The sequence below is a fragment of the Colletotrichum truncatum genome (genome assembly GCF_014235925.2).
Source record: "Colletotrichum truncatum strain CMES1059 chromosome Unknown Contig_0005, whole genome shotgun sequence".
NCBI classification, from domain to species: Eukaryota; Fungi; Ascomycota; class Sordariomycetes; order Glomerellales; family Glomerellaceae; genus Colletotrichum; species Colletotrichum truncatum.
The window spans coordinates 2,787,491-2,812,977 of NW_027222402.1; the positions used below are offsets into that span (position 1 = coordinate 2,787,491).

The 25,487-nt window shown below is 51.5% G+C and overlaps 9 protein-coding genes across 9 annotated transcripts; 4 read left to right on the forward strand and 5 right to left on the reverse strand.

Annotated features, from left to right (window-relative positions):
- Positions 1 to 680: 680 nt before the first annotated feature.
- On the forward strand, positions 681 to 1,844 carry CTRU02_208822 (uncharacterized protein; the record flags this gene model as incomplete). The annotated part of the gene is made up of 2 exons (XM_036724762.1): positions 681 to 1,389; positions 1,444 to 1,844. The coding sequence occupies 2 exons, from the start codon at positions 681 to 683 to the stop codon at positions 1,842 to 1,844; spliced, it is 1,110 nt and encodes a 369-aa protein (XP_036583394.1).
- Positions 1,845 to 2,525: 681 nt separating this feature from the next.
- On the reverse strand, positions 2,526 to 3,107 carry CTRU02_208823 (DNA-directed RNA polymerase II subunit rpb4; the record flags this gene model as incomplete). Its single annotated transcript, XM_036724761.1, has 3 exons — positions 2,526 to 2,647; positions 2,704 to 2,831; positions 2,923 to 3,107. The coding sequence occupies 3 exons, from the start codon at positions 3,105 to 3,107 to the stop codon at positions 2,526 to 2,528; spliced, it is 435 nt and encodes a 144-aa protein (XP_036583393.1).
- A 721-nt stretch (positions 3,108 to 3,828) lies between these two features.
- On the forward strand, positions 3,829 to 4,227 carry CTRU02_208824 (Transport protein particle subunit trs23; the record flags this gene model as incomplete). The annotated part of the gene is made up of 1 exon (XM_036724759.1): positions 3,829 to 4,227. The coding sequence occupies one exon, from the start codon at positions 3,829 to 3,831 to the stop codon at positions 4,225 to 4,227; it is 399 nt and encodes a 132-aa protein (XP_036583392.1).
- Positions 4,228 to 4,450: 223 nt separating this feature from the next.
- On the reverse strand, positions 4,451 to 5,398 carry CTRU02_208825 (26s proteasome regulatory subunit multiubiquitin chain binding protein; the record flags this gene model as incomplete). Its single annotated transcript, XM_070205150.1, has 1 exon — positions 4,451 to 5,398. One exon carries the CDS (start codon positions 5,396 to 5,398, stop codon positions 4,451 to 4,453), a length of 948 nt encoding a protein of 315 aa, XP_070061225.1.
- A 910-nt stretch (positions 5,399 to 6,308) lies between these two features.
- On the forward strand, positions 6,309 to 7,447 carry CTRU02_208826 (uncharacterized protein; the record flags this gene model as incomplete). Its single annotated transcript, XM_036724758.1, has 3 exons — positions 6,309 to 6,441; positions 6,510 to 6,768; positions 6,823 to 7,447. The coding sequence occupies 3 exons, from the start codon at positions 6,309 to 6,311 to the stop codon at positions 7,445 to 7,447; spliced, it is 1,017 nt and encodes a 338-aa protein (XP_036583390.1).
- Positions 6,919 to 7,629, reverse strand: CTRU02_208827 (uncharacterized protein; the record flags this gene model as incomplete). The annotated part of the gene is made up of 1 exon (XM_070205151.1): positions 6,919 to 7,629. The coding sequence occupies one exon, from the start codon at positions 7,627 to 7,629 to the stop codon at positions 6,919 to 6,921; it is 711 nt and encodes a 236-aa protein (XP_070061226.1).
- Positions 7,630 to 9,939: 2,310 nt separating this feature from the next.
- On the forward strand, positions 9,940 to 12,894 carry CTRU02_208829 (methyltransferase domain-containing protein; the record flags this gene model as incomplete). The annotated part of the gene is made up of 1 exon (XM_036724756.1): positions 9,940 to 12,894. One exon carries the CDS (start codon positions 9,940 to 9,942, stop codon positions 12,892 to 12,894), a length of 2,955 nt encoding a protein of 984 aa, XP_036583388.1.
- A 651-nt stretch (positions 12,895 to 13,545) lies between these two features.
- CTRU02_208828 (zinc finger protein) lies at positions 13,546 to 17,237 on the reverse strand (the record flags this gene model as incomplete). Its single annotated transcript, XM_036724755.2, has 5 exons — positions 13,546 to 15,941; positions 15,996 to 16,119; positions 16,173 to 16,816; positions 16,887 to 16,982; positions 17,048 to 17,237. 5 exons carry the CDS (start codon positions 17,235 to 17,237, stop codon positions 13,546 to 13,548), a joined length of 3,450 nt encoding a protein of 1,149 aa, XP_036583387.2.
- A 6,618-nt stretch (positions 17,238 to 23,855) lies between these two features.
- On the reverse strand, positions 23,856 to 25,187 carry CTRU02_208830 (choline ethanolamine; the record flags this gene model as incomplete). The annotated part of the gene is made up of 2 exons (XM_036724754.1): positions 23,856 to 24,377; positions 24,444 to 25,187. The coding sequence occupies 2 exons, from the start codon at positions 25,185 to 25,187 to the stop codon at positions 23,856 to 23,858; spliced, it is 1,266 nt and encodes a 421-aa protein (XP_036583385.1).
- Positions 25,188 to 25,487: the final 300 nt, after the last annotated feature.

The following is a 25,487-nucleotide window of genomic DNA, read 5'->3' on the forward strand; positions in this document are numbered from 1 at the left end:
AGCGTTATAGTTATGACGGAAACTGAATGAGACTCAAACTACGGCTGGGAATCGCCGACCTCTCTCACTTGGCGCCATCACCTGTCCCACCTTGGCTACCGCTTCTGCCCATTGGGAGTGAAATCATGGCCAGTGTGATGAATTTAGTGATATAGATGGGCTTATGAAAGTGACAAAGACTAGTGAGAAAATCAAGCCGGGGAGAAGGGGGCGAAAGCCAAGGCCGAAGGTAAAGACAGAAAAACAAGATAGGTCAGTGGCAGAAATTCAAGTGAGGCAAGAATAAAGGAGGTAATACCATCGTCCCTTCCCTTCAATCAGAAAACAACGTCAACTTAGCACTGTTCGTAAACAAGAAAGAGCCTTCCCAGCATAATTCGCCTCCTCTTTAATTTTCTTTCTTTCTTGTTCTCTCTCTTGGAAGACAGAGAACAACATTTTGAGAAAGAAACCAACAAATATATCTTCTGGATTAATTCTCTGAACCACAGTTGGAGCAAACCCTTTCCACATTTACACCTCGCATGCCGCACTGTTAGCCAGGCCAACAAGCTCCTTTTCGTTTTCCTTGCTGCCGTTCTGCTGTAATGGTGGTACAGAGTGTTCTTGGGGCCGCTGCTGAATCAGTCTTCTCTCACCGACTATAAACAACGTACCCAACAATACCAACAGACCCCATAATGCGGATCTCTTTCGTCGATACACTGCATGTCAGGCGCAATGAGCCCCTCCTCAACTGCCCTCCAGACTGGAAATATTACGACTGCGGGAGCCTATTCAAAGGTTGCTGTGATGTCGAAGCCTGCCAGTTTTCTGCTGGTTGTCCTCGCGCTCATGTCAGGAACAATCAAGCTACCACCGTTGCAGCTGTCGCTCCGCCCGTTTTGGCATCCTCAACCACCAAGAAGTCGGCAGAGAACAAGCCCAGCCCTACTATCAACTCACCACGGCCCTCACCAACGAAGCCATCTCGGCTTGTTATAACAACCTACTTCAATTCTACACCCACGAGAGGCGCGGGAGGCGCTTGGTATACCGACACGAAGCCGATGCCATCTCGTACTGCCGTATCTTTGAGTTTCAGTACCATCACCACTCGGACCTCGATCCCCATCACTTCAGCTACTGCGTCGGTGACGGGCAAGGGAGATACAGAGCTCTCTGTTGCCGTGAAGGGTGGAATTATTGGCGCTGTTGCTGCTGTCGTCCTGGCTGTCATTGTTGCTTATTTTATGTGCGGTAAACAAAGAAGAAAACTCAGATCTCGAGAATCCATAGATTCGATTGACACAGGTGAAGTTAGAAACACTGTGAAGGAAGAAGACGAGCATACGCCGTCGACAAGTGCCAATTCCTTCAGACCTGAAGACATGTTTCCTCCTTTCGAGGGTAAGTTTGCCGATTTCCCAGGGGTCAAGTGTATTGGAGGCTGATCACCTACAGGGCAAGGGCGATATGAAGAGTCCCGAAGCCGTTTCAACCGGGTTGGGGACAGTTGCTCTAACCATAAAACGATGAATATCCCTGGTAGCCTGTCGTCACGAGAATCTGTCAACGTCAAATATCCGCCGGCTGTCATGGCCAGATCCGCTACTACCAGCCCTGAGTATATCTCACGTACGAATACAGCGACCCCTGAAATTCAAGGCTGCCCGCAGCAGGCAGCTATTGCTGAGCTGGCTTCCCCTGGTTTGCCTAGGGTTGTCGAGATTCATAGCAATCGCAGCGGTGCTCAGAAATATAAGCCTTACCGTTCTAACACGGCCTCGCTGTACCCGGTTGCTGAGACCTCGCCGAGTTATCTTACTGGGACACTGAAGTCCACAAAGGCGTCCACGCGATAAGAAGTACATGCAAAACTGAGGCAATCGGGCACTAGCTGCCTGAAGACTCGACAATGATGGTCCATGGGAGAGGGCTATTATACAATTAGTGAACTAGTGATGAGGATGTTTGACAGCTACCGGCGTTAATGATACCCAGAGTCTGCTCTTTTCCCCCATTACTTCAGTCCGCTTGATCTTACCGGTTCTTGCCAGGGGAGACACAGAGAGGAAGTTTGAGGAACCAGTTGGAGGACAAGCAAGCCAGGAGACTAGCTACAGGGGTAGAGATAGGTAGACCTACTAATATACCGGTTCTAGTAGTACTGCGTACATAGTATGGCCACGTCTGGAAAGAATACAACAAGTGTGCTACGTGGTTGATGCGGGAGAGTGGATGTGTACTAGTAGCCGTCTTCTGACAAGCTCGATGGGTATTTTGAGATTCAACACATACGTACTAAAGCAATCTAATCCCCTCCAATTTACGCCAGACATGCAATATAACCTTCTTTTACAGAAACGTTTTCGTTCCCGTCCCATTTTCTTGTATATTTCTGAAGCACCAAGGGTCCTTTCCGGTTGTTTCCTCTTCAGGCTTCTTTTTTCGCTGATTCGCCTCCTTCTCACATAATGGCTGTTCATTGCTCTGCAACGACCATGCAAGTCTGAACACATAGGTAAGATTATTTTTCAAGCCCGTCATCGACTCTGAAGCTTGCTGATTTCATCCAAGAGTATTTGAAGATCGTCGTCGCTGATCTTGTCCTGGAGGGACGGAATGAGGGTCTTTGCCTCTTCGGCGGTTTCGCAGCAGAGGGAGCCTCATTCTACGGTCAGCTTTTGGTCAGTACCAGGTGGTGGGCGCCGTGCAGCTTACCTATTTGTGCACGCTCAAACTTTGCCAATTGTTTATGGGCACTCAGCAGTCGCTCAACGGCCTCCACGTTTTCCTTTTGGCGGAAACGAGAGAAAGCATCGAGGTAGTTAAGAGTCTGGGTCAACATCCTGCAGAGACAGTTAGCGATCGCTCCCGCAGTATTACCATCCGTAACCTGAAGAAAATCGATTATGTCCGAGGGTAAAGCGCATAGCTCACTCTGTTTCGTTGATGTTTTTGCGGTCCATCTTACGCTTGGCTACAAGCGCATTGATAACCAGCGACGCTTCGGAGAGGGTAAGTGTATCGACATTTTGGAACTCTCCCAAATTGAGAATCGTCGAAGCTTCCTCGCTACCTGGCGGTGGAGGCTTCGGGCGCGACGTGGGGGCGTGATGCGACATGTTGTGATTTTGCGTGTTGCGTGTGGTTCAAAGTAAGAAAAGAGTCGATGAATAGCAGATTGGGGTCGGTCGAATGTTGCGCTTCGAAAAATTGCAACGGGGTGCTCGTGGGCTATCGGGAAACTTAGCGTGGTCAGGAAAGTAGGCAGCGGCTGTATGTACCGATGGTGCTTTGTGTTCGAATTCAGTTGTTGATGAGGCTGAGAATCCGGTGGATGGAAGTTCGGCAACCGCAGACCCTGGTGCTTGCCTCGCCTTCAGGTCGTTTCTGTCGGGGAAGAAACACAGGTCCACCGGTCCTCGGGGCTAGTGCAGGCACCGAGGGGTGTGTGCTACTTACTGGGGGCGTGTGTATAGTGAAGCAAACGGCAGAGGGGCCAGCATTGCACCTCATCCACCGTAAAGTATCCCCAATCGAACCTGAGGCCAGTTGGAGTATTTGGCATCTGATTGAGAGGATTAACATTGAAAATAAGGAGCGAAACCGAGAAGTCATCGGATGTGAGGTGATTTGACTAGAAATCATGTTTGTGCTTCACATGGCTAATCTGATATTATCATTCGCTAATTTGAATACAGGACTGTTTTTGCGCTCATCGTCATCAACAAGGCTGGAGGTTTGATTTACAATCGCACCTTCCACGAGGGTGGCCTCAATCAGCTAAGCACAAATGATTACCTCGTGTTAGCGGGCACGTTTCATGGGTGAGCAAAGACGCCTATGCCGCCTATCTCCCTCCACCTTCAAGGAGGCTCACACAAACACAGCGTTCATGCCATCACCACCCGGCTCCACCCCTTAAAGAACCAGCAGGCCGCTGCCGCAGCGGCAGCAAACGCAGCAGGAGGGATCCCAACCCGCCCGGAGCCACCATCAGGATTGGAAGTTATGGAAACAGAAAATTTTCGCCTGCAGTGTTTCAATACCATGACCGGCACCAAGTTCTTGTTATTCACCGACACGACGCAGACCAACATCGACGTGATCCTACGGCGGATATATGACCTCTACAGCGACTACGTAATGAAGAATCCCTTCTACCAACTAGAGATGCCTATCCGATGTGAGATGTATGAGCGGAAGCTCCTCTCATATATTAGGGAGATCAACAATCGGTAGGACGCGATTGCACGTCGTCAACATGTTGGTTAGATAATGGAGGATACAGCTTCTTTTTCTTTTCGTACTTGAAAGGATGGGGATTTCAATGTAACGGCGTTTGCAGGAGTACCAGGACCTTCTATTGAGCAGCATATGCCTCTAGGACCAAGCCAATATTCTATTTTACATACTCAAGTAGTGATCAAGCAAACGAATCATCTTTCAGAAAGAAGTAACCAAACTAGGAGGTGTCCATCCTGTCGTCGTCTTTCTTGTCGTTCTTCTTGCTCGATTCGCCTCCATCCTTGAGGAGGGGTGCATTCTCGCCCTCCTCCTTGATGTCTTCGAGTGAACCCTTCTGCCCTGCCTCGGCCTCCTCGCGTGCCTTCTTCTCCTGCCTAGCCTTCTCATCCTCCATACTCATACGAAGTGCAAGAGCAAGCTCTGGGTCCATGGCCGGGTCGAAGTCGAACTCACCAAAGTTGCCGCCACTGCTCTCCATGCCGCCACCGCCGCTGCCGCCCGCGGCGTCGCCCAGTAGGATTGGGCTTGAAATGAGCTGGTCGCTGAGAAGCTTGCTGCTGGGCGGAATAACAACAAGATGAGAACCCTCACCACCCTTGACGCTTTCGTTGAATGCTTGTAGCTTCTTCTGCGTATCGTCATCGTCCAGGTCGCCAAATAGCACAAAGTCGACCGACACATTGCCCTTCTTCATCTTTTTCGCCAGTTGAACAAGTTTTTTCTCTTCCTCCTCGATGGGCGAGCAGACGAAGACGATTATTCGTTGTCGTTGGGACTTATTCTGACGGTGTTTGAGAGCAAGCTGAGGGGTATGTTCGTCAGCGGGGAAGCGCTTGAAGAGTAGGGGGAAACATAGGAATTCAGCTGCACTTACGCCAGCGACTTGTATGCCCGTCGCCAAGTGTGACGAGCCCTTGATTTTGGTCTTGGTGCGGTGCAGGCCGTCAAGAATCTTGCCCTGATCTGTCGTAAGGGTAACCAGCACCTCGGGGCCCTTGCCACCCATACTCATGAGGCCAACCGAAGACTCAGGGTTGCCGTTGGTGATAGTTTGGAAAATGACATTGACGGCATCAGCCTGGGCGTCAAACCTTGTTGGCTGGTAATCGCCGTTGCGACTGCTTTCGCTGTTGTCGACAACGACCATCACAGCTTCGAGGACCATCTTGACGGGTATGGCAGAGCGCCAGCGATTAGACAAAGAGGAATATGCTTAAGAAAGAATAATTCAGATCGTGATATTTCAAAAGCGTCAGAAATTTCGTATCAAGAGTCGTGATCGATAGTTGTTGGCCGAAGGAGCTCCGGATGGCTGTGGATGAGCTTGGTGTAAGGTAGGGTGGCAGAGCTTCTGTCGTAAGGCAGTTCAGCCTGGTGATGCTGGTTGCGTACATGTAGTGGATACCTGGAAGGTGCACTCAGGTGGCTGCTATGGCAGGTGCCGAAACTTTGCGGCAGACTTACTCAGAAATACCTTGTATTGGTTATTTAGTCTGTGGAAATCTAGCCGCTACCACATTTAGACAGCCCGCAACACGAAGCAACCTTCCCCCGATGTACTTCTTGAGATACAGACCGCCTAATAGTGACCGACGCGTTCTGCCAATTAACTATTCGTTTCTCATGTGGTACTTCAAAGCAGTGTCTCAGTAATCAACGACTTTCTATCTCATAATCATGTTGAGCAAAGAGTGCAGCTGATCGTTGGTGAGAAGGACCCTACTGGAAGAGGTTGCCCTACTAATTCTCACAGTGTCATCACTCCAGAACATATGCCCCTGTACCGGACTCCGACAGGGGAGTCATCGTTACTTTGCGGCATTGTAGGTGTGAAGACTGCCTTACATAAGGCTTTGTCCCTTGTTGGGTTTGTTTACTTTCTACGGCGTCAGCCACTCACAACAGAGCTTCCGTCCCCATCATTTGAAGCTTCGATATCCTCACGATTCCGTCGCGATTAGGCACATTAATCTATTGCCAACCGCGACCGCGCCTAAAATCATTCAGACTTTAGCAGCGACACGGCTCCGACGCGATCGAAAAAAAGATCATCAGACGAAACTGATCAATCAACGATGTCTCAAAGACAGACAGTGCCTACCAAGACGGGCACGCCCACCATGTTGAGCAGCAGTCCTAGCAAAAGGCCAAGGGCTGGAATCACCATCGAGCAAAAGCAGGCAATAATCGACAACCTACAACTGGAGAGTGAGTCGAGAAATATGTGTATTGTAAAAGGAAAAGAAAAAAAACACGCTCTCTAACTGCGCATGTAGTCACCGACCGCGCCAGAAGGCTGCGTGCACAATACAACCAGCAGGCTCAAACTCTTCGATCCCGCATTCAAATGCGCGTCAACCGTGTTCCCAGATCAATGCTCAAGATGACCATGGCCGACTTTGTAGCTAGAGCCATTGAACAACAGAGGCGTCTTGAGTCGGTCTCGCGACCGCCTCCAGTGCCTGAAAAAGATTTCCCCCCACGGGCTAACCCTCACAAGTTGGCACCACCAGCACGACCTGCCAAACGGCTAAGGTTGGTATTGGTCTCCCATGATGTACCGTAATGCTAGCTGACTTTGCGCTACAGTGATGCCATGGCCGGCGGAGACAAAGAGAACGAACAAATTTTGAACCCAAAGAAGAAACACCGTGCAGGACCAGCAACGACTGCCTTGAGCTCGTCTCAAATTCTGTCACCAACTTCATCTAATACCCGATCCCTCATTCGTGATCGGCCCCTATCATCGCCGTCTAAATCCCAGATTGGTCGACCTGTCTCATCGCCTGCAAAGCAACATAACAGTGCTCGTTCAGCATTGACTAGCATGGTAGAGATGGCAAAGAAGACAGGCCGCGGGGCCCCTACGCGTGGATTGGCATCCTCAACAGCCAGCTCAAATGCCTCAGCGCCCGTGAACTCCTCAGCGCCTGTGCCTACAAGAACGAGGCGAGCTAACACAACAACTGCGAGTAAGCCGCCTTCACGGCCCGCTACGCGTACGGGTAAGCGAGTGAGCGACTCAAGCGAGGGTAGTACGGGAACGGTCGTCAAGAAGACATCAGCAGCAGCACCGGCTGCTACAACAAAAAGGACTGTCATGGGGACAATCAGGAAGGGTGTTGGAGCCTCAACTACCAGAAAGCCAGCGGCACCTAAATCAGCTCCAGCATCTACAGCAGGGTCAACTAGAGTACTGAGGAAGAGGGCATGATTTTTTTTCATGCATCTGGCAAGGTTCCATTTAAATTGAGGACTATTGGTATTGGGAACGTATGCATGGCGTATCTGGGAATAATCACTCGTATTGGGTTGATATGGTGTAAGGGAATGACGAACATAAGACATGACAGCATAATTAATTGATGCAGTACGCCATCCTAAGGTGTGGCCCATTATGAGCTCGATTTTTTCTTCTTGTCGTCCACCAGTTCGATATTGTCCTCGGGTATCTCCTTGTATTTCTCCAGCAAAAACTCCTCAATCTCGTCGCTCACGTCGCCCTGCACGACAATTTCCTCGCTGCCACTCGGAGTCTTCGTAACGGATGAGCCGGTAGCAAACTTCTTACCGAATTCTTTGGCGACTTTCTTCAACTCCAGCCCGAAAGATTCCAGACCAGACACGGATGTAACAAACTTCCTTTTGTTCCGCTCGATTCTTTTAATCGTAACGGTGCTCTTAGCGATTTTGTCGGCTTGTTTTGCCTCGGCTGCTTCAGCCTTGGCGGCCTTCTTCTGAGCATCTTTCGCAGCTCGCTTTTGAGCGTCAACGGACAGGGATGAGGTGGCCGCCTCAAGGGCCTCTGTGGGAACTCATGTAAGTATGGCGTCGATATTAGAGATGGCCACTGTGCTCATACCTGCTGACCAGATCGTCTGGTACATCAGTGGGTGTTTCTTTTGAAGCCAGTCCTGGCACTTCTTCACGGTGCCTCCATACTCGCAGTACTATATCGCAGGGTTTGAGTGAGCATACTGGAATTCTGGAGTATTGCGATCGTCCCAAACCGTACCTCTGGAGGAAGAGTGCAGACTAAACGTGGGGTAAAGCATGTCAGAATTCGCACCTCTGATGGCCTTGGGGTGATAGGAATATTACTTACCACCGCAGTAGGTCACGTGGCGGCCTTGAGGCTCGCCTGAAGTCTCTGACTTGTCATTGTCGGCCATTACGCTTGGAAAGGCCGGGGCTGAAAGAGAATATTGCTTGCAGAAGTCTCAAGCAAAAGAGTCGAGGACGGAGATAAACGCGTGCCTCTGTCTTTCTTGCAAGGACGGACTGCGGGGTTGAATGGATGGCGGGGCATGCATGAACTGCCACAGTAGACCACCAGAGCGACGTCCATTATGTAATATGTGTGGCTTAAAGTTCGTCAGCCACAAAGTATCACCTCCTACCAACCCTGCCGTCGTCGGGACTGAACATCTCCACAGGCATCTAAGTACAAGTCAACGACCCAAACCTGCAAGTTGATTCATCAACCTGCATAGTAGCGCACGCTCACCTTCGGTGACGCGCTTTTGCCCGATTTTTGGTCAGCATGCAGCCGCTAACTAATCGGACTCCGTCTCACCAAAATCGATCGAGCTCAACATCATTTTCATCGCACCACTGGAATCCTGAATTCGCCTTCACTTGTTTGTTGCTTCAGACGGACCTTGAATTCAGAAGTCATGACCGCAATTTCATTCAAGTCTTGCATGATGGTCTCAATGAACCACATGCACCAGTCAATAGTTTGTTCTCCGCAAGGCCCCTTTAGAGGTCGTTCAACTTGTCCATGTTGATTAACCGATTGACCCGCTTCCAATCGATGTAGCTTCTAAGCGCCGACCCAGCGCCTGAAGTTGCCATTGGCCGGTGGCTGAACATGTCTGTGGTCCCAATCAGGATGGCTCCCACCTTCCGGCTCCCGAATTCGCGCGCGCCAGCCAGTCACTGCTCACCAACCCATGATCGATTTCTGTGTCCAAAATTAGATACAGTCCTGAACTCGCTGATTGGGCCAAAGGTTAACTCGTGGCTCGATGCAGTAGTACTTTGGGACCGAGATGAGCTCGTTGTCTTCCCATCACCGCCTTCTCACCCTCCATGCGCCGGCAGCATATGCCCATTCGGGCCAGTGCTGCCTTTCTAGCAGGCGCTGCATGGGATGCTCCTCAATGAAGGCACCGCTGCTCCAGAAGTGCCTGGTGTCTGTCCGTCTTGGTCATAACTTGGCATTCCACTATCCCCCCATTGTATACGTGTGCATGTGCGTGCATGTGAGGTAGTTCGCAACCCACTTGTGCGGCCAACCATGTTAGCCGCCTCCCACTGCGAAGAGGAAGGGTTCACCAGACTATATCACTCGCTGCCGGCCAACCGCCGGGCGTCATTTTCTTTCCTCATCTTCTCATCTTTTCACCGTGTAATTGCTATCACAAACTTTTGAGGGCTTCGTTGATCGAAGCAGCCTGTCGTTTACAAGATATCTTCCTCCTAATTTTCGCAGCGACGCTGGTCGTCCCTCGACGGACTGTTATTGCAGAACGTCGCATTCTGCCTATATTTATACCGTTGCAGCACATTGATCCGCAAGTCTATATCTGGATATCTGACTGCATAGGGAAAATGGCTGAAAGCGTTCATTTACCACAATCAACATACAGACCCCCCTCGCCCTCGCAGGCTCGAAGGCTGGGAAGGTCGCTTAATACTATAATGGAGGAAGAGAATGAGGAGATTGAGGTCGTTCAACACGCCGTCGACAACAGAGAATCTAGAGATGCAACCTCGAATTTAAAGATTGAAGCCTGGCTGTCGCCATTGAGCGATCATTTTCCCACCCCACGAGGATTCCATTTCCTTTCCGCCCCAATCTTACCGTCATCGCCGTCCACTACTTCAAACGACGAGGGAAGTTCTCCCTCCACATCATCGAACCCTTGGAACAACAACCGAGCAAGCGTAATGACGGACGTGACCGAGTTTGACGATCTTTATGACATCAGCGATGAAGACGTGCAACCTGCGTTTCGACGTGTGCCTTCACGCAAATCGTCCGTCAGAAGACGAAACTCAGCTCGCAATGAGCCAGCTAAGCAGACAGCAGCTGGCGCTCGCAGGGCCTTGCCACCTCTGGTCATCCCAGCCGGCCGAAATACATCTTCGGAGGATTGGTCTGCCGGCCTCAAGAAGTCACTTGCATCGCCAGTGCCGCCAACACCGCCGACTCGGGTTGAAATGTCCCCTCAGGTTTTATCATTTATGCAGGCTCGGCAGGCCCAGGATGTTCCTACCATCTCTGCTCCACCTTCACTGGATGGAAGTATGAGCTCCGAGCAATTAGCACAAATTTCGGCGCCGCCAACTCCAGTGATTGGCAGTGAAAGCGGTGGCAAGGACGAAGAGGATTGGTCTGGTGTTCGGCTTCAACCTGGGGCTCTGGCAACTCTAGACGCCCTCTCCGGAGACCACGAGAGCTTGCATGAGCACGAACATGAACCCGCTGAACAGGTAATCGAGATTCCCCAAGAGCCGTTATCTGAGATGCGCCAACAACCACTGCGAATCATTACGAATATCCGGCCTCGACCAGCGCGGGTGGCTGAACTTACCCCCAATACCCACCGTCGGTCTCTGGCCGACCTCACCAAGCTCGACATACCATCACCTGGTGGATTTTTCTCGGGCCTTTCTCCAAGGACGAGGACTACGTGGCACATCCCTTCGAGATCTCCTGAAGATCTGGTACCCCCCACGTCTACTACGGCAGAGCAGTTTTACCGCTGCCCTTGGAACATGGACGCCTCTGTTCCTCCAGTACCAATTGCGCCAGTCAGATTTATTGCTGATGACGCCAATGACTCTGCCGAGCAGTTCTACCGCAACTCTCTTCCTTCTCAACCCATGATAGTTGAGCAGGTTGTCGAGATCAAGAATGAGGAACTAGATGAGGATGATATGCCAACCGCTAGACCAGTTATACCTACGGTTGCCTCGACCTCCTCGGTCACATTGGCTGAACCAACCTCTCCTGAGGCTGAGGATGCGCCGACGGAGATCGTCACTGTCTATGATCCAGAGTATGCTCGCAAACAACAGGAAGTCGCTCTTTCTAACCTCGATCGCACTGAGATGTGGCTACTGGCCCAGCGCGCCTATCTCAAGCCGGTTGAAGCCGAAGATACTGGAGATGGCGATGGCAACAACCTCGATCCTATTCCTGAGGTCATGAATGAAGACGCTGATAACTTGCCAGAGCCAGAGATCGCACTGGCACTACCAAAGAAGAAGACTGTCCGCTTCTCCGAGTTCGTAGCCAAGACTAACATTCCGTGCCGTCTGCCTTCCAAGCTACTCAGACAGGAATCGGCATATTACCGTGCCTTCCAGGACTATGTCATTCGATCTACCAAGCAAGACGTCTTCGTCCATAGCCTCCCCCGATTCGAAGCTCTGCAAGCTCAGCGTGTATGCCTCCGCGAGTTTCATCGTAATCAGCTCCTGGGGAAATATCAGTTGAGCGTCGTGCCTCAGTCTGCCAAGAAGCGTCTCAGCGCCAATGTAGCCCGTGGCGATGACATTCTTATCGACGACCCGGAAAAACTGAAACGCGAGAAGGAAAATGAGGCCATGTCCCAGATGGCAATTTCAACATGGCATGTCGCTGCCATCAGAATGCTTAATGGCGGCAAGCTCATCTCTGCCCCCGTCTCTAAGCGTCTCGCGCGCATCTCCCGCATGGCCCCTGTTCGTGACGGCGTCGCGAGAGACAGGGCTCGTATTCTCGATCTTGGAGGCCAGTCAGCCTGCGATTGGGCGTGGCATTGCGCGCTACAGTATCCGAATACCAAGGTGTATACCGTCACAACCAAGGCCATCCGCCAACTGTCGAATTCTAATATTCGGGGTCCGCCCAACCATCGCCAAGTCGCCGTTGAGAGACTCACTCGTCTTCCTTTCAAAGATGACCAGTTTGATCTCATATCGGCACGTGAGCTGCACAGTATTCTTAAGTTTGTTGGCGAGAACGGCGAAGACGAATGGGAGACTTGCCTTAAGGAGTGTCTGCGTGTGCTCAAGCCAGGCGGCTACCTCGAATTTTCCATCCTTGACTCGGACATAATGAACGCCGGCCCTTTAGGCCTGGCAAAGAGTGTCGAGTTCGGGTTTGACCTCAAGACACTGGGTTACGACCCTAACCCGACGAAGATGTTTCTGGGCCGTCTCTCTCGCGCAGGTTTTGATGAGGTCCGGCGTGCTTGGATATGCCTACCCATGGGGGCGCGCCACCCTTCCCAGCAGCATGGAAAGCCTTTGCCCTCACTTCCTGTCCGGGCCAGTCCGGCCGGCGAAGAGGTTCGTACAGTAACCATGGAAGCAATGGTTACAGGGAGTACGGACGGCATCGCCAATGTGACGGGCATCGTCGGCGGCTGGAGCTGGGAACGCTGGCTGTTGCGGTGTGAAATGGAGAAAGTCAGCGGCGAGTTGCGACTCGCTGACACGGTGACGGACGGTGCGACTATGAGAGAGGCCGGAAAGAGCGTCGAGGGCGTCGCGGCCATCGTCGAGGAGGGGAGGAGCTGCGGTGCGGGGTGGCGCCTGCTGAGCGGATACGCGAGGAAGCCCAAGATCGGCACTGGACTTATCTCCGTCGGCATTGCGGCTTGAAAGACTGTTGGTATGAGCTGCCGTGGCGTATTCCTCACTTTCTCTTGCTCTTCACCCTTTCTTTTCATTTATTTCTCGTTTTTTGACTGCGACAACGACTGGCGAAGGAGGATGAACGGGAAACATGATGGGTTGGATCCATGACATGGCCAGGTTCAAATGTATATATGAACGGGATATAAATCATGTCATAGAGGCAAATTTGTAAGTGACCCGTAGGCCATGTAGCTTTGTATGGGTGATAGAGGAGTTGGATAAGGGGAACTTGATTTAGTACGCACAAAGGCCGCGTGAGGTGTCTACTACCTGTATTTAAATATCATAACTCAAATCGTGATAAGTAACATTGATGGCTTTCGGGCGTAGAGCACGGCCTAATATGGATAGAAAAGAACTACCTGTCGCAGTCGAATTGGCAGCATCATGACAACAGCCTGGGCAGCACGTTGGCAATGTACAGTCAAGAGCAACCGTACTACTTCAATTCTCAAGAAGACTCACTTTGCCCTCTTTGGTATCATGTTATGAAATACTACGCTAAAAACAATAATAGAAGACCTATAAAGCTCGGGGGTATTTGGGGGGTGGCGATTCCAACTTGTACATCACATGTAAATGAAACTAACTCTTCTATCCAACACCAAACCTTCGCTATGGGTGGATATCCATCTTTTCGCCGGGGGGTGGTGATTGTTTTGCGTTTACGAGATCACTCTCACCTGGCCTCTCCCTCTCTTCCAACCCAGACAACGTCGACGTAATTAACGACGAATCCCTGGGTGTCTTTGTCGACGCGGGCACAATCACGTTTAGAACGCAGTCATCCAGATGTTCGTAGAACTCTTGAGCCGTACCGAAATAACCTTGGCAGATTGAGCACTGAGCACCATCGCCACGAACGTTACCGGATCCGCTAATGATAAGCTTGCGGCTATTGGGAGGTGTTTGCTCCACATTGTGGACCGAAGTCAAGTGCCTCTTAAAGACATCCGCTCTATTGAACGCTTTTTCATACGCGGTTCCAACGCCAGGGCAGAAGGGGCAGATCATGGTACCCTTATAGTGTGTCAAAGCATGCCGGTTTTTGTCATACTTTCGGGCAAACCCTTTAGTATGATACTCGCAAGTCTCAATGGGGCACTTTTCTGGCCGTTCCTCTTGATGGGTAAGCATGTGAGCCGCAAGATCTTTAAAGACTCTTCCGCAGTCTGGGTGAGGGCAACGCGTGCGATTGTCAAGCGTCTTGCTTGAAGGACTGCTTAGCTGGGAAGAGGCTATCGGTTCCGCAGGCGCTATCAACAAAGGGGCTGATGGTGGAGCTGCTACTATCATGGATGGTGCAAACGTCGGGGAGCGTATCTGCGGCGGTGGAGGCGGCAGCGAAGCGAAGTACTCTAGTGGTGGTTTATAGTCCGCCTCCTCGCCTCCACTCGAATCGTCATTGTCATGAATGTCCACAGATTGCCTGACTTCTCGCATCCAGTCCTTCAAAATGGTCATTGGGGGCCAATCTCCACTGGCCTTCCCACCCCTATGCGGATTGAAATGAGCCCTGCGAAGATGAGCTGCTGCATTATAATAGGCCCCGTATCGTTTTTGCGTCACACAGGCCTTGCATTTGGATAGTGGAATAACCGGCTGTGGAAGTGTCGAACTGTAACTGTCGGGCTCGGTACAAACCCAACGCCTGACTAGTGCGGCGTGTTTGGCATCCGTATGTCTCCGTAGCTCGTGCTCGCCCCTGAAACCCTCGGGATATTCGTTGCACTTGATGCAAAAGACTCGGCGTAATGGTGGCCGCTGATAACTTGGACGTCCTCTGCCTCCCGAGACCGGGGATTCTAAGGGCCTTAGAACCCCCCGATGGAAAGTTGGGCTCTCTCCGACTGTATGTCGACGACCTAAAGCATCAGTTCCTTGAGGGGAGGTCAGGTATTCAACCCTCCCACTCGTGAACGAGTCCCGTTCTGACAACGGAACTGGATTCGGTACCCAAGGGTCGCCCAATGCTCGAGGATCGTGCAGAGGACGCTTCGTTTCTTCTCCAGATTTAACCATAGGGGGAAGGACGAAAAAGCCGGCCTTTGTGGGGAATCTTTGCCTAAGAAAGCCATTGAAGGTTGCTGTGCTGTCGGCATCACCGTCTCCAAGATGCATCAAAAAATCCTTCGAAGAAGAGAAGCCATTCTGCGCCCATATGTCTTTGCGCACGATCTTCTGCAAGGAATCGATCACGACCTTGTCGCGTTCGTCTAAATTGGAGGTTTGCTCGTCCAAAAGCATAGGCCCTGAAGTGGTAAATAGAGCAACCAGGAGCTTGTAGATGCTGTGCATCGATTGTACGCTGCTGGCCCCTCTCCACGTCGTCGGCGTCTGTGCCGAATGATGTCTTGGTAGGTAGGATGCAATATCAACCAAGATTGTCCGAACAACACTGAATATACATAATGAAATGAAGACCGCAAGCCAGCCTTTCGCGTCTTGTGGGGTTTTTCTCATTGCTGCCCCTTCAAATGCTTGGAGGAACTGCGTCATACAGTTGTATAATAGGCGATAGTGTGCTTCCTGGTCGATGTCGTCGGCGGATAAGGGCCGATGTAGTGGTCCACCATCTAAGCGAATTGAAGGCTCAGGTTGTTGAAGGTCCCAGAAGATGACTTCCCTCAGCAACAGCTTTGCTCGATATAGGACAGGAAATAGGGCCTCCTCGGTTTCTCTTGTAGCTGCGATCAGCCCACTAGTTTTCAAAAGGTGAAGAAAGTTGTATGAAGTTCCTCCGCCATTCCAGCTCGCTGTCAGTATGCACAAGATCGGTGGCGGCCGCTCAATTGCATCTCTGGAATAATTGGAAAGGGTAGGATTTGTCAACGGAAGATTCGCAAGCTCCTCTGTCCACCAAAAACTATCATCGAAGTCGAGGTTTGACTTGACAGCGTGCAGTATATCTGGAGATATGCGATAGCTGTTTTCAAGATGTTCATTCATACTTCTCCGTTGGGTTAACGGGGATGTAATGGGTGTCTGAGTTTGTCTAGGAGACACGGGAGCTGTACTGATGTCAGGCCATGCCAGCAGGTCTTTGCGCATTCGAGATGACTAACCTGAAAGCATCATATCGGAAAATCCATCCAAGGTTCCGCGGTGGCACCCGATGTCCTTCCAAAAGTCGCTACTGGGACTCATGGACTGGTCTGTGCAGTAATAACAAGGCTCATTGGAGTCGCACTGCCTATCGTCAGCAACTTCAACTGATGCCTCTAGGGTAGAAATAGTCTCACTGGCTGTTTTGTCACGATGCAGCGCAAACAGGGCTCAGAGCCTGGAAGTAACCTTAGCTCACCGATGGATTGAAGACGAGATTGTCCAACCCGGCTGCGCTTTAGAGGTGGAAGCAGGGGGTCGACTTCAGAATCAACCGAGCCTCTTCCAGGCCCAGAATGCTCATTTATAATAGAGTAGGACTGCAGAGTATCGCGGCGGTCTCTCGACGGACCTGTACCTGTAAGTGGTGCTAGTTGAACACCAGCCGCAGGCTTTGGAAGCTGCAAGGCTAACGAATGTTTGCCAGCGTCGAGCCCCCAAGGCCGGGATGCTGAGGACTCAAGAAACGACAGAGGTGGAGTGTTGCCAACAGACATGCCCGAGTCCCGGTGAAAATAGAAGTTATGCTCTCGCACATGACTGTCTCGGTCGTTCTTGTTGTAGAAGCCATATATGTAGTGTATGCACCGCTCATCCCAGCATTTGAAGGAAGATGCAGATCGAGAAGACGGTGACAGACTATCCCTAATCCTCCACCCGCGTACAACTGGGTCATAACTGGCCAGGTTCCGATCGAGCCAAGCTGCGTAGCCTGCGGGCGCCTCTTCAAAGAGTGGCTGTTTGAGAGTCTCGACCATCGCTGAATCTGACAGATCATGACCTGCAGAAGAATTAATATCTAACTTGGAGGGACACTCTAGAAATTTGGACGTGGTTCTAGGACTGCTCACCTTGTTCTAGGCAAGCAGTTTCGATGCACTCGCACCGATACTGCAACGACCTAGCCTCCTCTAGCTCAGATACTATAGGAATGTTGGCAGATATATCTATAAAGAAATTTCGAATCAGGATTAGACTTTGCTTAAGAACATTTCAGTGGTTAGTAACTCACGGTGATGATCGGAGTAGACTTGCAAACACCGCAGCTTATGGCGGAGCATGTCTAGCTCCAATTTGATGTTGGGGCCATGCCTGGGAAGCAGGGTGGCAAGCCTTGCTTGAATCTCGGCTTGCTGGTCAAGGAGCTGCCGGATGGTGCTATCGACAACCGGGTCGGGAAGGTTTTGAGGGTCGGCCGCCATTCCTCCCGGACCTCGAGGGCGTCCTCCTCCAGCCAACGCAGCCACGTTGGACGAACTCGGTCTTATAGCAAGGCGGAGCGAATAGGCGGTAAAACAAAATGCAATGCAAATTGTCTTGCTGCCCTTCAAAAAAGGTCGACCGATCACACGTCGCTTTGAGGAGGGGCATCAGAGGGCAAGAATAAACCCCGGGTTCATGATCTCTTTCAGTAAGGTCGTCTCTGTGTGTATAAAAATTGTATTTGCCATTAGTCGCGCGAGTCGCAGGAGTTGTTGAGGTAAAATTCTGTCTGTTACTGCTGTTTAGGAAGCTGTCGTTGCTTTTGTTATTGCTGGGGTTGCCGGCGTTGTGTAAGGTCGGACTGGCATGGACACCAGACAGCTGGGTTCATCGCTTTTCTAAGGCCCAAGAACGCCCCGTGGTTTTGGGCAACTCACTTGCTTCTTGTTGGCACTTGCAGATCCCTCTCTTGAGAATATATAGGATTTTCCTTTGGGCCCTGTCCAATCTCTGATTTTTTCGCCTCCTTGTCACCGGGGGGTCGTCAGGGTTAAGAAGAGTGAGAGGCGAGGCGAAGTATTGGACGAGTTGAGAGCAGAGCAAAGAACAGCAACACAGCGCCCGCTGGCTGGAGGCGGGACTTAATCGGATCAGGAACAAGTTCCGGTTTCCAGTCGCAAGTCCACCACTGGCCAGCTGTTGAAATATGACCTCCGGGCTTGTTTCTGATTCAAGCTTTGTCCTCTCCCATGGACGGGGCTCCTTTATCTTTCTGTCTCCAGTTCGAACTGTGACTGCGGCACAGGCAAGTCAAGACGTGGAAGAAAGGAAAGAGAAATTTTGTAAATTTAAAGGGACCCGGAATTTGGTCCAGTCCTGTGGTGGTTCGCAGTGATGGGTATTGGATAGCAAGCACTGCATGGTACCCAACAATGAACACACTGCTGGTCCCTCATTGGGGTGATAGCTCTTTTATTAATAACGGGCAGGGTTGATTTGGGGAAGTGGGGCGAGTGGCTAACGGCATCGATTAGATAGAAGAAAGCCAGTTTTCACAGTGGGCAACGGGATGGATATGTGGAAGGGGATGGGATGGTGGCAGGAGAGGGAACCCCAACTGGATTGGACTTTTGGAGGGGTGTACAGTTGGAGACCGCAGACCAGAGACCAGACGCTCGCTACCTTCCTTGCCTTGGCCCGATTGAGATGAGGACCAAGTGGATAGACCTGGCAAAAGGTGAGGTCGGGTGGAAAGTCGGTCTCTCAGAGCGGCGACAGGTCCGGCCAGGATATGGGAAGGTACCGTACAGGGTAGGTGGATGGGGAGATGGAAGGTACGGAGCACGGTCAGAGACACACAGTACCATTGCAAGACGAGGGGGACGGGGGTCAGAGACTTCTCTTCTTCCTGTCCTTGAGATAAAAGGTAAGGATGTCCGTCGGCTAGCTGACTGCCTTGGGAAGCTACCCGCATTTTTTCCCGTCTTCTTTTCCTCGCTCTCCCATACGGATGTCTCGTCTACCAGTCAACGGTCGTCGCTTGACGGTCCTAGCTCCGTTGAGGGTCTTGCAATATCGCACGCTTTATTTCTTGGTCGGCTGCTTCCTGCTCTCGCAGAGGAGACTAACGCACTTGTAAGTATTCAGACGGTGCCCTCACAATTGGTTGCTTGTACGGATACAACATATTACTTCCTCCGTTGCTCTTGAGCTAGACTCCGCCTGTCGCCTTTGCCTTCCCCTCTCAACTGTATAATTGTTCAATTCGCCATGGGTAAATCCCTCGACCTTCCACACTTTTTACTTAGTTCGTCGAAGTATATTATTACCCTGAGACGCGAAGCGAGGGCTTTCCGGGCCCAAGTTCATGTTGCTTGAAACGAGCCTGGCCGGACCTGTACGGAATCGAATACTGCAAAGGCGGGTTTTGGTAGTATTGAATCTTCCATGCATGCCGATATCATCATCACCCATCCCGTTCCCGCCGCTCGATGTCATGTACGCACGCTCCGGGTTCACAGAGACAGGCAAACGAGGAATAGAGCCATTAGCTGGGCATTCTAGACTCTCTTTCCGTGAAACATCTTAGACGTTCACCTCCCAAGCATGGCCAGCATCCCGTGGAAGAGCTCGGCCGCCTTCCGACCGATGCTATCCACCAGCCCCAATGTATCGTCGCCGTACCTGCGCATCCGATCCACGCCCAACTGAGTACATACCTGGTCCAATCTGCCTTGCCTTGCCTTTCCAGTTTGTTTTACTTTCGTTTCCTTTCCGGTCTCTCATCCGTTTTGTACATTTCCCTTCTCTAGACCAAGTGCTCATTGTCTCAAAACCCTTTCGAACTTCTCACATACGACAGACATGGTATCCGGAGCACACAGCAAGCAACAAACTAGACCTTATTGCTTGAATCTACTTTTTACATGGAGAATATGCTCGACAAAGGTAGTCAAGGTAAGGCGAGGCAAGGCAGAGGGCGGTACGAAGGTGTTGGCCTCGCACACGCCTTACGCTTCTTATCAGCTACTCTTCGGTCCTACCTCACCCGTCATGATTCTGTAACCCCCGTCCTTGGTGACGCCCTACAATTGGCACAGACCTTAAGCCACAGGGCATGTATCTATCCAGTACACGCCTTCTGGTCCCTGTCATCTGGCATCCCACACCCCGGCTCATCCCAGCTTCTTCCCTACATCGTTACATTGGCAACTTGCTTGGCCAGTCACTACGTAGCTTGTTAGTAGCGACTACGCACCTCCTGCACCCTGTGTACACGGCAACGGGGCCGTGGCCGCAGTTCGCCCTCTCTCTGCATAATGGTCACTGCTACATCACGCCTTGAGGCGCGTGCTGAGTGCGGACTGGGATTCTCAGGGTGAGGTGCAGGGAAGCAATGGCTGTTAGGTCTTGGAGAGGGGTGGTCAGCGGCCGCAAACACACTCAATCGCCATCGACCGTAGCAAGCCTGACTTCCAGCCCCTTCGGCACGCGTCCTCTCAGCTCTTGTCATCAGTCAGCGGTAAGGATTCCTGGGTGGGTTGGGTCTTTGCCGCTTTGTTTCCCATCCCATAATGTGGAGAATCTGCCAGAAAGGCAAACAAAGGGATTCGTCTGGATTAGTGAGGGCCATGGAGAACCAACCCAGGCTACCCATAGCTCCGTCCAAGGTTGATGGAGTTTTATGAGTCTGGGCATCGGAGTGGGCGCTGGCGTTAGCGTTTACGTGGGGCCGCTTGCGCCTTCTCCGACTCTCCGACCACTGAGGGTTGATGCTCCCAAACCAAACAAGAGCCTATGTGTGAAGGAGCGCAGAAGAAGAAAAAAAAAGAAGAAGAAAAAGAGGCGAGGCTGGATAGACACTTCGCCTCAATGTCGACCCGTCGTTACTGCCCGGTCTGTCACTTTCCTCTCCAACTTCGTCCCGAGCCAACCCACCGGCTCATCGCTCCGACATTGATGCCTCTCGCTTGCTCTCGATACTGGAAGAAACGAACGGACACAGCCCCTCCACTACATGCAAGGCTTCAGCTGGCGACTTGCCATGTCCAGGGGCCCCAAATGGCAGCAGAGAAATGATTATGTAGGCTGTATTTCGCATCCATGGGCTAACTGTCTTGGCTACACTCTCTGTTACGCATACCTGCTTCCTAACCCAGCGCTGCCCATGATGGGGTTTGCTCTGGCCCATGAATGGTTGTCGAAGGTATCACGCAACGGCAGGGGAACCCTTCCACTGGCAAGAGATTGCGACATTTCCGCCCTGCCCGCCTACCTGTATTGTATGCAACAAAGGTGTGAGAGGGTCCTTGGCCCGGTCTTCTCCTCATCTCCCATCTCGCGCCGAGTTGCTTTGCTCTTCTGGGTGTGTCCTGTTGTAGCCACAGAAGGAACAAGTCCACACTCCCTTGCCTACATCCACGCCCACACGGACCAATACTCCACGTGGGCCACAGAGTCCGTGGTACGATGCTGGGGGCCAGTCCCGGCAGAAACAAGCATGTGCCGAGTCACCGTTACAACCTGCAGACAGCTACTGCAGGCGAGGTCGGGGGGCCACAGCTACAGCTACCCAGTTCAGGGAAAATGATGCTTAAAGCAGCAAGACATGCGCGATGTCTGCACTAACCATCACACAGCGAATGGGGTCAAGTTGGCCTGGCATGCAGCCGCGAGAGATCAAAGTAGGAGAAATGGTTGGTCGACGCTCGGAGGACTCTTTCCATACCCCTCTCCTCCGTCTACCCTCCTCTGCCCTTATACAGAAGTCAAATACGCATCAAAGGCGATCGAAGCGGACGGAAAAGAACACGGACGAGTAGTCTTTGTTTACATGCGTCCTCACACACCACATGGTCTTGACCGATCCTACGCACCGCAACTCACCAGCCTGCCACTCGTGCGTCTCGGATCATCTAACATTGTTAAGACAACTTACAGAGCATGCCGAAAACTTTCATTCGGGACCCAGCCGTTCAAGCTGACCAGCTACTAGGTCGGCTACGATAAAAAACCAAGTCGAAAAGGGGATTTGCTATCCGACTTGTAGGGTTTTCCTAGACCCTTGAGGGTTACCAGCGACGAGAGGGGCATGTAGAGTTCTACATGCTCAAACATCCGCGGCATGAACTGCAAGCACATCATGGGTATTCCATGAACGCTGTGGTATGTGTGGCACCCGTGCCCGTTGTTTGCTCACCCCTCCGGATGACCACGTCTGTCAGAAAGCCAATGTGCCTTTGATTTTCAGGTTGAGGATGCTGCCGGACCCAGGGAAATATCCTAAAAAAAAGAATGGAGAGCAGAGTATAGTCTCTCGTTTGCGTCTCATCCATACCACATCTTACTACAGACGTCCTTACTACTGACCAGATCCTGGGAGATTGTGTTTGTTGGCTGGCAGTCTGTCTTGTCAGCCAGCTCCGCTTCCCTGTGATGGCTGAGCAATACTCCATGTAACTGCGCACCTGGAATCGACATGTCTCCCATTCGTTAACTTCGGGTCATTTCCTGGCCTCAGTCCGGCTTCATGGGGGGTGAGTTCATCCTCTTCGCAAGCCCATTCGTCTTCGGCTCGGCAGCTAGCATCTTGAGTCTTGGTTCTGATACAGGGTGAGATCCGACATCGCGTCAAAATTACTTAATCAAGTCATCTGTGCATGCAAGCTAGATGCCCCTTAGAGCTGGCGCCAAGTCAAATCCGATATGGCCGACTCAGACAGTCTAACATTACCAACCGCGAACCAACTGGTGAGACGATCCAAATTGAAATTTACGATTGCCCATCGGCCAGCCGTCAGCCTGCTGTTTCGATATGTCTGTACTACGCCTGTCAAGCCGCACGGTTGGCCCAGTGGCCCATCCCCGACACGGAATATCTTGGCATGGATGAGATGGAAATGCCGGAATCATTTCACACGATCCCCAGGCTCCCTAGTCTCCATGTTAGTTTCCTGTCAAAACTCGAACGGGTTGATCACCTGTGTTCTTCTACAGAATACCTTTGAACGAATCGACTCGGCTGCTGTTGGCTGGCCTCTTAACTGACTGCCTGCCTTCACCCTAGGCTTCACTGTAAACAGACACAACACCCTCGAAGTGTGTACACGCGGAGAACAGCTGCAGCTATATTACGTGCCATCCCACTCAGCCCTAAACAACATGGCTGTTTCACAGATCTTCTATTTGGGTTAAACACTTGGGTGATGGATTGACTTTGTAGCTGGGTGCAAGAGCTTAGTTCCAATATGTATGTGTCAAACCCTTCCCTTTGTTTACCCGCCGTTAAACCCTAATTAGAACAACAGCTTTATATACCAAGCGCTGAGATATGGACTGATATGCCGTGAGGAGATGTGAGGTCTAGACAGATCTAATCATTTAGTTCTGCTAGATAAGGTGGCCAGTGCAGAGGCTGATATGGGGGTGTGAGCAAAACAGAACATGTGCTTGCAGCCTGCATGCATCCTCTACTGTACGTCGCATATATGCGGAGGACCACTTGGTACTCTTTTTTTGTCTACGCCCAGCCCAGGTACCGTCAACACCTTTGCTCACTGAAGCTAGATCCCATCAGTTTTCCCCCTTCTCCCCCTTCTCCCTATCTTGCCCATTTCCTTCGTTGAGTCGCTCGCTCGCGACAGGCAAACTTGGTGCGACTCAATAGAAAACACCGCATAGCATTGCGCCAACCTCGAGCTTGGACTCATTGATCTTTCTATCTCGACCGCGGCTGTTCGCAGCAGACCTTGTCTGGTCTCTCACTCTATTTCAGTCTTTTCCACGGGCAGCCTGCCCAGGCTGATAATACTAATCCTGGCGCGTCTTCTCACTCTTCAACCCCTCATTGTCATTCAATCTGTGGTATAAAGTTGGTTGGTGTGATTAACTAGTCCTGTCTAGTTCCAAAAACGCCCCGGAGCTCATCCCTGGCCTTCGTCGAGCTCATGTTGAATGACGCCGGCCCGTGTCGATATTATGCTTCGCTTCCTTCGATCCATTTCTGTTCCGCAGTTGAAGTTTATGTACAGAAATCCATGCCAGAAACTCCTTTTCGTGTTTTTCTTTGCTGATTCCCCTCACAAAGACTCTTCTAATGGGAGCGGCCGCCATCTAACCTACTCCACCTGTTCCCACCGTCGCTCTCGCAGAGGCTTCTCCTTGCCGGCTGCTGCCCTGCTGCCATCTCTCTCTTCCTTCCAGGCCCAATACTCTGCAAGACGCGTCTCTGCATACGATGCATAATCAAAATCAATCTCCGAGATGACAGCTTGGATCAGCGCCCAGATACCCCAGTAGAAACCTGGCACACCGCGAAATAGGTCCACTTCGTCTTGAAGTTTCCTCACTTCAGACTCGATGTCAATGTTTGACCTGCCAGGGAGGATATTGAAATAAGCTCGGATGTACTCCTCGATAAATTCTCGACGCTGGCTCCGACTAGGAAGCACGCTGTAATCGCAGTCAAAACCACCCCACTCAGCGAAGTGATTGGCAATGTCAAACGCCGCCGGTGAAGGAGTGGCATATTCGTAGTCAATGAAAGTCACAGACACCTGGTCTTTGGCGCCGTTGGTGGCATAGGTTGTCGGCAGCACAATGACGTTGCCGCTGAGGAGATCGCAATGGGCGAAAACTAGCTGTCACGAACAGGAAGGTCAGTCATCACTTTCAGAAAGCCAAAAAAATATGCAGGTGTGTCTTACACCGTCGACTCCCAAACCAGGACGCTGGCTGAACTCCTCCACTAAGTTTTCCAGCTCTTGTTGGAGCTTATCTTGTCTTTCCCTCTGCTCTAATGTCTCAGTAGGCAGTGCCAAGATCCATTTTTGCATCACGGTCCAGACATTCGGCGTCGGTTTTCCAGGAGCAGCGTTCTCAATAATCTCTTCTCGGTCTTGATGACCATTGGTACCATTCTCCTTGGCGTGGCCGTTTGTCGACGTGGGATGGGTAATGCAAGGGACAGTCGCGTGCCACTGAGCAAGCCTTCTCGCAACAGCTGTGTAGATAGAAGGCTTTCTGAGGTCCTCGGGAGCTGTAACACTGCCCTTAACGTAGCGGTAGAGCATCCCGTTCTTGAAACGGGCAAGCAACTCAGGAGCTAGGCCGTACTTCATGAGTAGCTCATGGTTTTGGGCTTCGCGCTCACGGTCGATAAGAACGGCGGTTCCATGTCCGTAGGCTCGCAACAAAATGGCTTCCCTATCTATATCCTCCTTGGACCAACCTTTCCGTTTATTAACCGCTTTGAGCAGGGTGTTGGTGATGCCGTCGGTGAAGCGAACGAACTCGATCTTGTCATCGGCGGTGTCCCAGTCTGGTCGAACGGTCAGGATTAAACGAGTCGCGGATTGCTGGGAATCTTCGCTGTCGTAGGAAAAGGGGAGGAACCGGACGTGGGCACCCGCCAACCCATTAGGGTGACCGTTGCTTACGCCTTGGGTCATGATAGTGGCACAAAAGCTTCGTGAACTATGGAAAGGGAATGTCGAGAGGGCAGAGGCAATACCGACAAGTCAATTGTTCCTCAAGAAATCGGCACCGTGGAAGATATAACTGGTGGCGACTGAGCGATATAAGTAGGCCGGGTGGTCGAGTAAGGTTGTGTTATGTTATAGGCAGACGGGGAAAGGGGGGGACTGAGGCGGTCTGCGACAGGTTAAGGGATGGAAAGGGAATGAGGTAGGGTATTCGAGGGAGGGGCAAAAGATAAGCGGTGATGGTCAGCGTAAAAGGCAGGAGGGGCC